Below are 14,001 nucleotides of genomic sequence, written 5' to 3'. Positions count from 1 at the left end.
GACATAGGTAAAATTTCTCCGATAATGTACTCAGGCAACTAGCGTTAGCATGGTTGTCCTTTCGATGTCTCAATTTCTCAAATAAGTTGAGGCCGCAACCGTTTCTAACAAAGCTGTAAATTCCATAGGACTGAGAAAGTTGCTGCTCACTTCCCCAGTCGTTGAGACCTTACACAGATGTGGGCTGTATGTGAAATGATGCTCATGTTTTCCACTAATGAATGATGAGATTTCAAGATAAAAAAAAGTCGCTCCACTGCCATGGTGTTTCTATCTCTGCGGTGCTATAGGAAAGTGGCTTTACTCCTTAAAATTAATAATGAATACCTTACCATCAGACATGATTCCTCTGATATAATCTTGCCTCGAAACGAATCTTGTGGTGATGTGGAAACTGCACTTATCGCTTGATTGCAAGTGGCTGTCGCTCATACCAAAGTATTGTTGACGTGCGGAAGCTGACCAGTGTGGGCGACCCAGGTGTTTCTCGTACTAGTTGTGATCTCTGAAATTTGAGACAGTAATTAGGACCTCTATGATCAAAGAGGTAGATGAGTGGGATGTATTTGTTTACATGGCGTCTAGATAAATCTAAGCGAGATCTCACCTTCTAGATTTTGACAGGGACCTAATATCTCAAAATACTCTACATTTCTACTAGGTTTTGAACGACTTATTCTGAGATAGTTAGAATAGACTTCAAAATTTGAAAGGCGGTATAAAGCTGAGCGTTAAAAGAAGACGCCCAAAAAATAATACTTAAGCTGCCAGGCCTCTACTTTGGAACATGGGAACTCACTTTTTGGTTTTTGAATTTTCTCACTTCGGCGCCGAAGTTTTTTTTTGGTTTTAATTCTTTTTTGTTGAAATGCTTGCAGGTGCCAGACCACAGTACCGAATTCTAGTGTAAGTACTGCTGGGCTGAACCTGAGTGACTGCTGGTTTGTTGACTGATGGTTTGTTGACTGATGGGGTGAATTGAACACCGTTACTTAGACAACTGCTGGTATGGTGATTAAACACCTGGTCTTGGATTTCCTGGATGGAAGATTTTGACTCACGCACAGTGGAATTTTTCTGCAGACATGTTAGTTACGTATGTTGACAGCAAACCAACCGAGGCCTGGCAGCTGGTCGAATTTGTTGACTTTGGGTCAAAATTTCTCCTATTCATTTATTTCATACCACTGGAGGGCCTTCCGGTGGAGATCCACTTTTCACATCTCTCTCAATGTACCTCTCTTTGTCTCCAAAGTACGCTAAGATGACTCTATGTATTGTACTAACCCCAGGTGGAAAGAAAAAAAGTTATGCTGGAACTCAAGCTGGGAGATCCACCATCATCTTTCAGCAAGGGTCTAATATTACTTACTTTCCTTTTCGTTTTTGTGTTCTCTCAGACTGAACTCATCGACCTTTTTTGTTGTTTTGATTCGAATTTGTTAAGCTTGCTTACGATTTGATCGCAAATTGAAACGTAACAGCTAGAACACTTGTCCTCGATATTTCAAGCTGTCCTAGCATTTCGAGCACAATGATTGCCCTCTCATTTCTCCTTTGAGCGCAGTATCCTGGATGGGAGTCCCCATGTCATGTTTTTGCCGTTTTCTGGATTTTATTATTTTTTTGGTCCTGGGGAATTTTTAGCCGGATTTTGGAAGGCAAGGATCATCTTGGGTTTGATGATGGGTCTCCAGAGCTGAGTTTGAGGTATCAGTGGAATAATTCTGCTTATTCCAAAGTCTAGGTTTGTTTGCGATGCCTTTGTTTGCAAATGTCCAGAATTGACGCTGCTTGCATGATCAGGTTCCATACATGGTACATTTGTTTGCCAGAGGCGGTAATGATAATGCCCGTCAGAGACGGTGTTGCGCAAACCTCTGGCTTACATAAACACTTTCTTGTAATTATTTGCCAGCTCAAGTATTCATGCCTTCCCCGTCGATCCCATAACATCCATCTGGTACTCAATCAATTCTTGAATCAGGTCCGTCCCCTTGCCAATCAATTCTGTCAGCGGTACTTTGCCTGTATTCTCTGCAACGTACTTGTTGTACTTCGACAGGACTAGTTCGTTCACATTACATCTGGTCATCCCACCCTTGATACACCCTCGCATCGTGTCGTCTGGGAAGGTATTCGTTCCGTGGAGTACTAGTGTTGCTTTTCCTTTGATTGCCTCACGAATCTTGTCGAGTCTAGAACTGGATGTCAGCAGATCGCCTGTGTCAGAGCTCAAAATACATTCCGTGTGGAGGAACCGCTTGATGTAGCTCCATCTATCCGGCAGCTCCTAGCACTCCAGACGAGGCATTTGATAATTCCCATACCAAAACATCCTTGACTGGCATGGCTTTTCCAGATCAAAATTAAATCTGACTTACCTCTCAAAGTCCAGCTTGATATTCTCTACACCCCCATAATTACCATGAACATTCCCAAAAGCCGGCGCCAAGAAATCAATACCTGTATCCACAAACCTCTTCGCCTCAACCTCATCCGTCAACAAACCCTCCAAATCCCCGGTATCCGCCACCCCATCCTCCCCACCATTAATTCTTCCGGGTTCAGCTTCGGTAGCGATACCCTTCGCATGCAGCATCTTAGTGATACGCTCCGTCTTCTCGAGATTGTCCTCCTTTTCGTAATGCGACATGTCCACCATGATGCTGTCGAAGGGGTATTCCGAAGCGGCGATGATCTCCTCTTCTGATTGGGCGTGATCCATGTGCAGTACTATGGGAACTTTGGCAGTCGCGCAAGCAGCAGCGGCGAGGTGGATGAGGAGAGGTGAGTAGTGGAGAGCCCAGGGGAAGAGGAGTATTTGTGCTGGTGAGCGTTTCTTCTCGGCGGCGCGGACGACGGCTGTGATGGTTTCAAGATTATACTTTTGGGATCATCAGTATATAGAGAAGAACAATTGGCTAAGGAGGAAAAGTTACTGATACTACACCAATAACTCCATAACCACCCTCCTCCGCAGCCTTCAGCATCTTCACAGCTTTGTTGTCCTTCATTGACGCCATTTTCTTTGCTTAAGAGTAACAGTCTAGAATATGGGTTCACGAAGAGAATTCAACAAGATTAAAAGCTAGAATTGATGTAATGGAAAGTCTGAGGCTTTCACATTCAGGCTGTTTGTCGTTGAGGCGTTCACTGGAGAGTGGGGTGCTTTACCCTACCATTCGATTTACCCCGCTAAGCTCGGGGAAGGTTAGCCGAAGCTCTCCCCTTTTTCTAGCGATCTTTTCTTGCTGTCTACCTAAACAATGAAAGGATTAAGGAATTCTAAAGGGGAAGTGGAAGAGATTTAATACAAATTATTCAGTGAGCCTTCTACTTCCACACTGACTCTGATTTTCTCACCACGAGCTAGAAATATTTAATGATATCTTGTCTTTAACAAGCGTCCGATCGGCGAAGTAAACAACATCTTTATTCTGACTGTACCGCATCTATCTTTCACAACACGTCATCTGTATATGGTCCTCCATACGTGCGTTTGAATTGAATTTGAGTTCAGTGCAATACTACGATTTCAAGAATAAGTATAAAAGAGCTTAGATAGCCATAGACATGACGTTGATGTGCGCTACTCAGGTCTATGCCATTGAGCTAAAGTTAGCAAATTTTCCAGTACCACCAAGCAAGATCCACTTGAAACAAACAATCTTGTCCAGAAGTGCGGGGGAAGGTTATATTAAGCAACCCCCGCGCGATCGTTGTCAAAATCATGGGGGCTTCTCTTCCTCAGCTCCAAAACTCGGCATGCCGAGTTTGGAGCTGGGCTCAATACCAAATATGTAAGAGAAACACAACTTCCGACAGCGTGGGAGAAAGACACCTCTTCCTCAGTTTCCAAAAACGCAGCTGCAAGATTTGGCGAAAATTAAGCTTATTTGGACGACGAAATGTTCGTTGAGTAGATTCTTGGGAGGCGGATGTGGCGGGAGCTTGTTTTGATGACTATGGTATGGGCGAGCGTGACTGGTTGTTATGTAAAGGTACAAGTCGTATTATAATGTCTGGTTTTCCTTGCACTCGTTTCTTTGCCCTAACGTACATCCATCCAAATATACATATTCATTCCAATCACATCCAACATACATTCTCCTCCCCAAGAAGGCCACCATGGATTACCTCAATATCCTCTTCCAATCTATTCCTCCTCCTATACATCTGGCGCCCTAGTCTTCAACTGTACCCCATGCCAGCCCTTAATCTCCTCACCCAAGACCTGATTGACCAACCTCTGCTGCTTCAACATCCCCAACCCTCTAAACTTCTCACTGACAATGTCAATCCCATACATACTCCCACAACCACCACTGATGTCCTGCACCTCTAAACTCGTACACTGCAATTCCCGCATCAGCATCTCCCAGATCTGGCGTTCTTTATCGTTCAAATGTTGGGGAGCTTGCAGGATCTCTTGCTCGCGGGCAGCTTCCTCGACTACGCCGGCGGAGCCAGAGCCGATTGTGCCTTGTGGTGTTGAAGCGGATGAGGGTGTAGTGTATCCTCTGCGGAGGGGGCTCTGTTGATTCTGTGATTGGGAAAGGAGTGAGGTAGGCTGGCGGCGAGTCTTGGGAAAGGGATTTGAACCCAAGGCAGAAGTGGTAGCTACAGAACGTGCAGGGCAGATTGCTGTTGCAACGCAGCGTGATCTAATTGCTGAGGTGGCACATCGTAAGGCTTTGCCACTCCTTAAACACCTCCTCATGCTTGCTGTTGCTGCTCTGTCCATTGTGTACTGTCTCCTTGCAATTCTATCCTCGTACGATGCCTGCTTCAGGACTCGATTTGCTGGTTGAGATCAAGTGGTGCTTGAGGCCGGAGGTCTACATATAGTGGTGGGAAAGCCAATCGAGTTCGTCTCGTCGTCGATGTGAGAATTGCTTTCAATCGTTGTTGTCGCTCGATGTTGTGGTGGAGCTCCTCCAAGTCCAAGCTCCAACCAAGCTCGCAGCTCGAGAATAAATCATGCCGTTTATCACCAATCCTCGGCTAGGAATTTCAAAGCCAACGAGCTTACCTAAGCTCATGTCACATGATTAGCCTTTGTTGACTTTGGATTTCGTTTCCATCTTTGATTCTCCCCTTTCCCTGTCAACCTATTAATCTGACCAGAAGAAAGAGGGGATCGATCGATACTCAACATTTAAGCTTTCAGGACATCGGAAAGGGATCCCTACCTTATAACCCCTTTTGAGTCTCGAACAACAAACACATGAACAACACATCCCATCTCCACTTCTTCACCACACCAGCCACACCTGCACTAGCTCCACTCTGCGTTCTTCAACTTTCAAAAAAGCAAATCCTATCAAAAGAAATTTCTCCACTTCTTTCCATCCCCATGCGGAAACTCAAATTTCCAAAAGTCCGATCCCGATTTCTCATGAGTCAAAAAGGGAAAGTCGGAGACCCGTAAGATCGTCATAGCATGAAACGCATATCCACAGAGCCGCATATGTATGTAAGTAGTACATAGCGTTACTCCATGCGATAGATGCAAAGGTAACCTCCGTACCAGAGACATGATTCACGTCCACCGCCTACCAGAATCCACACCCAATCCACTACTGGAGTGCGTCGATTCATATGCCTATCATAGCAGACATATCCACTTCTTGAATAAGTAGGTATTGCTGACTCCGGACCCATCGAGAGATAAAGAGATAAAGCACGCAAGAGACGCTCCACAGTGGGAACTTCACATGTCCGGGCAGGTGAAAACGATGATATGCGCTGGACCCACCTCACGATACCCTCACCGCTCCACCGCCAGTTATCAACCAGCAGGCACCGCGGCGTAAGCGTACCAGAAAATTCCATCCAAGGCTTATACAGTGGAGCACCTCACATCATCTCGTAGCGATTGGATTGCATCATCGTATGTGTGTGGCAGTTTCTTCTTTCCACCATCGCCTTATCAACTAGCCTGATTTCAACTTAAGGTTCTTCAACGCAACAGCTGCAACTGCAAACTACATGCAATGGTCGCCAAGACTATAATGCAAATCTCCACTTAGCATTCTACTTACTCATTCACTAATGCCTTTCAAACAAGCAAATACCCAGAGCGAAGCAAAAGAAATCAAACAGTCAGCTAGAGTCGGCGTGTATGACATCACATCATATTGTAACGCCGCCCATCAACGAGAAAGCAGCTCAATGCGAAAAAGCAAGTACGCATACTCAAATTCTTAGGAACTAAGTACCAAGTTCTCGCCTCCCAAGTATCCAAGTAAATAAAATCTCCTTCCACTGCCACGCCACAACTTGTAGCGAATCAGCCACACTCTTCACAGCACACCCCCCTACCCTACCCTATCAACACCAAGCACCAAGCACCCATCACTATCTCACCCTATCGCCATCACCACACCCACAGCTACAGCCTACAGCCTACAGCCATCAATCACTTTTCAGCCAAGTAAAAAAAAACCCCTTCTCTCTCCAAACCACTCACTTGGAACAAAATCAAGGCAGTGGCGGTGTACATACTTTAACTTACACGTACCTGTACCATCTACCTCTCACAGTCACTGACCATCCGGGCCATCAATCCAATACCACGATTCATGTGGTGCCTGGAACTTGGTTTTCCTGCTCACTGTGCCTGACAGCTTGTGCAGTGAAACGTAGAGAATCGAGATAAAGGGCAGGGGGAAAGATCGTCGTGGTGTCTGTCATCTGAACATTCGCAATTGCAAGTGCAATTCCGCAATTCCCCATGCCCATTTCCAAAAAGCCGCGCGCCGCCAAACTAAGGCACAGCACGTCTACTTTTCTAGCTCTTACAGCAGCAAGTCAGGAACAGGGACAGACAAGACAGTACGACTCATTGAATCAGTGGCGCAAGCTCTGAAGCTCGTCATAATTGCAAATCATAATAGCAGTCTCACAGAAGTCCCCAAAATGCAAGAGGAAGATGTAAAGTGATGATCAACCAATCAATCAATTAACCGTTCTCATTCAAAGTAGTTAGCTGTCCCGGATCGATCAACCTTCCACAAAACTACCTCTCCCGTCCAGCGCAAGCAGGCAAGGGCAAGACAAGCAAGCAGAATGGTCAAGAGTTCAGATAAAGGTAAAAGAACACCTTAAACTTGAATGAATCCATTCCCTTCCCCCGATTCATCTCTCCCAGCTAGCTAGCTCTTCCGCATCCTTATCGTATCAAGTATTGTTTGTTTGGTTGGTTGTCCGACCATAAAAATCCAGTCCCATCCGGTATCCTTTCTATCCCACCCCGAATTGCCCACCGCCCCGTCCAGTTAACCCATTTTCTCGTATGTACCCATGGGATTGTTCCATCTCTCTGCAGCCCTTCCTTTCCCTGTTCCAAAACCCAGCGCAAAAGACAACTTTTTCCCCAAATCCAAAAAAAAAACTCGACGTCGCAATCTCAATTTCGCAAAGTCGAAAGGCAGCATGGAAAGCCTCGTGGCTAACAATTCCTCCCCAAACTTGGAAGGGTTGGACCCGTAAAATATTAAAACCCCAGTCTATGTACGAATGGAGGTGAGAAATCGTCGGCCGGAAATTCCGGCCGGATAAAGGAACATGCAGGTCGCTCAAAAGTACAAGAATGAATAGAAACTCCGTGCAAAGCAATCATGATTGATGTCCCCGCGCAGAAATGCATTAAGACGCTCCCTTAGAAGACACCCAAGAACCAATGGTTATGATGGGAATCTTCTTGTGGCAGAGTCGCGAACAATCCGTCTCAAAATTTGATGACCACACTCAGCAAAGAGGTAATCGAAACAATTCCTGTGATCTAGGACCCCAGATCACCACTTTGATCAGGCTTTGCCTTCTCAACGTGTCGAAAAAGAATTATTCGTATCGTCGTTTCGTAAAATATACCGTGGTGTCAACCGAAAATCGCTCAGAATGCTGAAGACGTCAAATTCAACCCCGAATAGCTGTTGCAGTATGAGTGTCGCGGAACGGAAAACCAGCATGCAAGTTGTGGTACATCGGAGACGTACCCGAAACGAAGCCCGTCATCGGGGCTGGCGAAGCAGAGCGAGACGCCTGCGTACTTGCTTTCTGAGATTGCGGTGCTGATATCCTCTCCATCATCAAAGGTGAGCTATCCGCGGTAGAATCAGCCGAACCAAGAACGTAACCATCGTCGATGGTGCCATCGTATTGGCCAGATCTCATGGTTCCATCTTTCAGCTGTGGAGAAGTTTTGGATGATCCAAACTATACTAAGATTAGCTTCTGTCCTGTCCGGTCCAGTGATGGTCGTTGGTACGTACAAAGCAATATTTGTCCAACAGTTCGTTGTAGGACTGAGAAGCCAGAGCGGGCTTTTCAGCCCCAACTGGGCGAGGCGAATCCGCTCCAGAAGTAGGGGCCTGGACGCTAACAGGTTTAACTGCCGGGGCTGGCTTCTGCACTGGTCGCCTGCTTGCCATTGTGAGGGGCGAAGAAGTATCATTAGAGTCAGCAGTGTACTTTTTAGGTGGCTGCTTCTTTGCTGTCGATTTCATGGTCAAGCCAGACTTATCCCCAAGGACAGTATTGGCAGCTTGGATCGCAGCGGACAGCGAGGCACCAAAGTCATATCGATTGCCGAATGCCTGTCCATTTGGTTGTGGTGCACGACGAGTAAGGTTGTCGGAGCCCAAGCTAACAGCAGACTTCACACCCTTTAGGCGAACAGAGGTGCCAGACTCGCCCAAGTAGTCCTTGACGGGTTGCTTGAAGTCATCGAATTGATACTTGCCGTCGAAGCCATCAGCAAAGTCATCGAAAGCGACAGGCATAGACTTTGGTCTTCCGTTTGCAGGGGGTGACTTCTTATTGCTTCTGGGTAACGAGTTTGCTGGTCGTGATGAAGCGCCAGCCATTCCCTTCTTCCCATTTTGTGCCTTGGCCTTCTTGCGGAAGTCAACTTGGTAGTTAGTTGCCCCATTGTTATCCCAGTATTCAGCGCCGTTGACGCAATATTTAATACAAAAGAACATCGTCTTGGCCTCAAGGTTTGCTTGGTCGGCGAGCTTGATGTTGAAGTTGAATCGATCATACCCATCGTGCCTAGTTTGACGAATGTCGTGATTGTATTCGGCAACAACCTCTGACGTGGTTTTCCAGTAGTCAAGTGTGAAGCGTGCCACGACAGTCTTTTGAAAACCCAAATTAGCGACCACGACACTACCCACCAGCGTCTTGTTGTCCGATGATAAGAACACCCTTTCAACTTTCACGGGTTGTCCGAATTGAAGCGGTATAGTGGTCGGAACGAAGTTAGCAACTATGATCTCCCACTCAAATGGTGGACTTCTTGCTCCGTCGTCGTTGAACGGAAACTCGGTATCACTATCATACTGTTCGACTGGTGACGAGCCTGCACTGACTGCTAAAGGTCGATCAACTTGGAGGAAGTGTCGGACGTGCTCGAGGTGCGAGTCGAAATGGACGGCCTTAGAGAATGTCGGGGTGCCCGGCATGCTTGAAGGACGTCTCCTCGCTGATGAAGGTCTCAAGGCGGGTCTAACAAGCTCACCAGACTTCTTTCTGAGCATGGGAGGCTTTCGTCGGGATCGGTTTGGCTCGTCGTCATCGGAGATGGAGTCTTCATCAGAACCGGTGAGAGGCGTTTCTGGCTGGCTTTGTCTCATGTCCATGAAGACAGAAGAGTCTGTGTTCGATCTATTGTGGCCAAGCTTTCGGAGAGTGTTGATGGCTGTCTCTTCGATGTGAGTAGCGGTTGGCTTGTCGTCTGACTCTGAAGCTGGCATGATGAGTGTCAGAGCTTGGTTGGCCTTTCCAATCTCTTCCGCTTTTCTGTTCGGCGAACTCTCCCTGTGCTGCTCGATAATCCTGATGGCCGCTTGCAGCTCAGCCAAGTTCTCCAGTTCCCGACCTCTCGACACTTTCGTATCCTCGTCATCGCTCGAATTTTGTGCAGAGTCGGGCGGCGAGATGACTGCACCAGCAGGTATCTGTGTGTCGTCGGTCACAGGAGGTGGTGATTGCCTGACGCTGTCAGAGGCAGTCAAACTGTTTGTATCATTCTTCTCCTTGTCGGCCGTTCCAGGTGGTGATGGCTCGAGTGATGGTGCGAATGATGCAGTCTTGACTGAAGTGGTCCGTCGATGTCTGGTGAGGTATGAGGTTGACCGCGGTAACTCGGGTCGGTTCGACGCTGTGGCACTTGTGTGACCAGACTGGTGTGATGAGGAAGATCGACGGCTCAGGACCGGAGAGTGAGGAGCTGATACAGCTGGAGAACGCTGGGCGGGAGGAGTGTAAGGCATCCGTACGGTCGATGCCTAGATATGGGGGTGTGTTGAGGTATAGGAGTAAGTATAGCAGCTCGACAAGTCGGAGTTGTCGAAGAAGTAGCTCAATTCCTACTTAGCATTGAATACCTTGACCCGCTGGTAGAAACGTAAAAGATGCTGCGCTAGTCTTCGACGAAGGGATCAGGTCAGCCTCGTCCTTTGGTCTGTTTTGTAGGTTTGCTGCAATGCATGCAAGAGAGGAGAAAAAGAAAGTGAGAAGAAATGCGTAGGTATGTGTAGGTGGCGCTCGGAAGGTCGAGGGAGAGGCTACATTGGAGCGCATGCAATTACTCAGACTTACGAGAGGGGTGTAGCGAGTCTTCTGCGAAGAACGGATGAGGGCTGGGTGAGGCTCGAGGAAGTTCAATACACGGCGTATTCCAGCAATCGTGTATGGTACTCTTCGGCGTCAGAAAGAACGATCGAGTCGGTCGTTGATCGAGTCGAGGGGGATAGTCGACGGGAGGAAGGCTCGGATCTCGTGGGAAGAGAGGGAAAAGAGGGAAAAGATGGTGCCAGGACAAAGCCAATCTATTGTTGGCCTTTCTACCTGTTCCTTCTGTTTCCGGGCGCTGGGTGAGTCGTTGTGTGGTGTGCGGCCTGCCTGGGTTTGACACGGGAGGGCGAAGGCGAGGAAGAGTCTTTATTGCCTACCAGAGCAAATAAATGACGTCTTGCTGGATTATGCGAGCGAGCGAGCGAGGAACCAATGACTGGTTCAAGTGTCGGGCTCGTCAATTGTAACTTCGAAAGGAATCCAACAGCACAACAGTGGAATGGAATGAGGAGATATTAATGGTGATAAAAGGCTGGCTCAGGCCTAGAGGTGTGGTGGTGAGAGAGAGGAGAGGAGGTGTGGTGGTGGTGGTGGGAAGCAGGAGAATAAGGATGGACGCAGGCTCTGGCCTCTGGCTTGGGCTCCTTGGAAGCTGCTGGGGTTAGGCGACTGGGGGCGACTAGCGAGGTGAAGTGAGGTGAGGATAGGTAAGATGGGAGGATGGGGTTAGACCCAAAACAGAGTGGGGACGTGAATTTAGTTGAAGATGGTGCAGGCAATTGAAATCGAGCCAGGCCGGGATGGGAACTAGTTGACGCGCGAAATGGACGGGGTGAGTTGGTAGTTGGTAGCGCGGCAGGGCAGCAAAAGGCAGCGAGCGAGCGAGCGCAGAGAGGCAAAGGGCAGAAAGAGAGCCAGAGCAAGAGCCAGAGCAAGAGCAAGAGCCAAACAGAAACAGAGCCAAAGCGAAAAGGCAAAGCAGCATCAAAAGGCCATGGCATGAACCGGGGGGTTGCACATAAACTGAGCTACGTCGACATGGGCCGGCATGGGTACCAGTACAGTACAGTAGTACGAGGCCGCCTTGATCTGCCAAACACGGTGGGTCGTGGTGGTCGTCGTCTTCCATATCCTGTCCTGGTCGTGGCCCGGTCTCAACAATGGATTACAGTTGGCAGGGGAGGGGGGCTTTCTCATCCACCTCCATCCATCATCCACTGCTGCTGCAACCTCCAACATCCTCCTCCTCCTCCTCCTCACCCTCTACCGCGCGCCCAACTTCAGGCTCTTCTGTACAGTAGTGAATATTCTCCTCTTTCCCCACCATTCCTCATCTCCAAATTTTGCACTTCCTCGCCAAAATCAATCAAACCTCAAACTAAATACAATCTAAAACCAAAATTCCAAACTTTCTTTGTCTTGACTCTTAGTAATCTGGAGATCACTCTGTCTGCGAATTCCATGCCCAGTGTCATGTCACCGTGCTCTCGCTAGGTCTGTCTATCTCGATTGTATTACACTTCGACATCCTGGCTCTTGACTACTTTTTCCAAGCTCTTCACTTCAGAATGAAATTGTTCATATCCAGCTGCCTCCGGCTTGAACGGGTCAGAAAACAGCAGACACGGCCCCGGCCCCGTGCCGCAAGCGAAGCATAAGGTACCGAGTCCGAAGTGCGTAAGAATGAGTACAGTACAGGACTCTCGGAATGCGTCAATTGGGGCATCTCATTAAATCATGCCGTGCATACTGTACTCGAAGCGAGCGCAAGATGAACTGCCTGCCCTCTGATCACTCCAAAATTGTGTTATCGCAACAATAACAACAGTCGCCCGCATCAACCACACATTTTTCGAGTTGGCGGGGGCAATGGGCGATATGTGGCTAAGCTAGCTGCTACTGTAGAGGCTCTGGATCCCAGCAGATTTCTTGAGACACAACGAGCAGGACAGCAGGAGGTCTGCAGCCTGTGATTCGCTGGGAGCCATAGTGGGGAGAGGAACTGGGAAAAAGTTGGCGTTGCCGGTTTGATGCCAAGTCCAGCCACAGCGCGCTAACGCCCATCGGCCATCGGCCATGCAACCAGCAGGAGGCATCAGGGAACAGGGAGCAGGGAACAGGAGCCTGGTGATGCCTGCCCCAGTCTGTGCTAGGGTGGGGAGTGGGTCGAGGCTTGGCCTTCTGTTTGAGCGAACGGGCCAGCCATGGCAGAAGCGGACAAGGGCAAGGGCGAGCGCGAGCGAAAGAAACCAAGGCGAGGAGGACCAGCATGGAAAAGTCGGCATCCCATCGAATTGACACCATTCTCACCAACAACCACACTAATGCTGCTTGCGGTTTTGCTTGCACTTCACAGGCTCACTTACACCTTGCACCCAAGACTGACTGCAGCCAGCCAAGCACTGGAGAGCTTCACAATTCTGGTTGAGACCACTGACTGGTTGCCGCCAGATACATACAGACGGCACGCTGCTCAATATCCACCGATGCAGAGCAGATGCAGGCAAAGTCATGGATAATGAGCGTGATTATAATTCAAGAGCACTCGCTCAAGTCATGCAATGCAGCAGAATGGCTGCTCGAATGCATACCACTCACTACCTACTTCGCCAAATCAACAGTACTTCTCCACGAAGTCCTATCGTTCTCTAGCTAGCTACCGACATTTCTGAGGATAGCCACCCCCAGATAAAACCGAGAGCTATGATGAGGGGTACAGACCATTCAACGAGACCATTCGTCATCCAAGGAATATTTTCTAGAATTCTATCTTCAGCCTTGGAATCGAACACCAGTTGACGCCGCTGACCAGAAGTCAAGAGTTGAGGCTTACTCCAAGAATCACCTGCGTCTCGTTGTACCTAAACGGCTCTTGAGAACGACACACAATGTGTTCACCGATAGTATGATACCATTGACAAGCCAGTCCCTTTTCTCCTATCTCGGAGATGCAGCTATAATTAAAGACATTTATCAACCTCAACAACCCACCCCTCTCTGGACGCGTAGATTGATAACCAACGGCCTGGTGGCTGTGGCTGTTTTCGTCTGTATCACGCAGAGTAATACAGCATCGGGCATAATTCGCCGCCGGATAAGTTGAGGATTCGAACAAGCTGGTGTCACCCACGAAAGATTACGATCCCTATCATAAATGATATGATTATTCTAGCTTTGTTGATAGCCCGGCACTTGAACCTGTAGCCCCATGTTTAAAACTTCCGTCTCACGACCTCTCTGCCGCTCTGCCATGGACATGTCCACGCGGCAAGACCCCTAATCGAATCAACAGACCACATACGGTGGGCAGATAATACCGTACGATGGACAGAATGGTCTCGGTATATTCGGAACCACATCTGTGGGCTGACTTCCAGATAACAGCCCAAATTCCACTTACCTGGGCTTATCCTC

At 48.3% G+C, this 14,001-nt stretch overlaps 3 protein-coding genes across 4 annotated transcripts; all 3 read right to left on the bottom strand.

Annotated features, from left to right (window-relative positions):
* Nucleotides 1-1,258: 1,258 nt before the first annotated feature.
* On the bottom strand, nucleotides 1,259-3,138 carry ONS95_010197 (uncharacterized protein). The gene is made up of 3 exons (XM_058503773.1): nucleotides 2,943-3,138; nucleotides 2,385-2,887; nucleotides 1,259-2,198 (listed from the first exon to the last, which is right to left on the bottom strand). Exons 1-3 carry the CDS (start codon nucleotides 3,024-3,026, stop codon nucleotides 1,928-1,930), a joined length of 858 nt encoding a protein of 285 aa, XP_058360486.1. The 5' UTR covers nucleotides 3,027-3,138; the 3' UTR covers nucleotides 1,259-1,927.
* Nucleotides 3,139-4,171: 1,033 nt separating this feature from the next.
* Nucleotides 4,172-4,747, bottom strand: ONS95_010196 (uncharacterized protein; the record flags this gene model as incomplete). Its single annotated transcript, XM_058503772.1, has 1 exon — nucleotides 4,172-4,747. The coding sequence occupies one exon, from the start codon at nucleotides 4,745-4,747 to the stop codon at nucleotides 4,172-4,174; it is 576 nt and encodes a 191-aa protein (XP_058360485.1).
* Nucleotides 4,748-6,951: 2,204 nt separating this feature from the next.
* Nucleotides 6,952-11,699, bottom strand: ONS95_010195 (uncharacterized protein). Of its 2 annotated transcripts, XM_058503770.1 has the most exons (4): nucleotides 10,612-11,699; nucleotides 8,280-10,437; nucleotides 8,004-8,223; nucleotides 6,952-7,937 (listed from the first exon to the last, which is right to left on the bottom strand). In XM_058503770.1, the coding sequence occupies exons 2-4, from the start codon at nucleotides 10,281-10,283 to the stop codon at nucleotides 7,924-7,926; spliced, it is 2,238 nt and encodes a 745-aa protein (XP_058360483.1). In that variant the 5' UTR covers nucleotides 10,284-10,437; nucleotides 10,612-11,699; the 3' UTR covers nucleotides 6,952-7,923. The 2 variants fall into 2 exon arrangements, with proteins under 2 accessions (XP_058360483.1, XP_058360484.1); XM_058503771.1 differs by having other exon boundaries at nucleotides 6,952-10,437.
* Between the last annotated feature and the right edge of the window lie 2,302 nt (nucleotides 11,700-14,001).

The sequence above is a fragment of the Cadophora gregata genome (assembly GCF_030347475.1).
Source record: "Cadophora gregata isolate MNR1 chromosome Unknown scaffold_4, whole genome shotgun sequence".
Lineage (NCBI taxonomy): Eukaryota > Fungi > Ascomycota > Leotiomycetes > Helotiales > Ploettnerulaceae > Cadophora > Cadophora gregata.
This window is presented reverse-complemented; position numbering and strand designations above follow the sequence as displayed.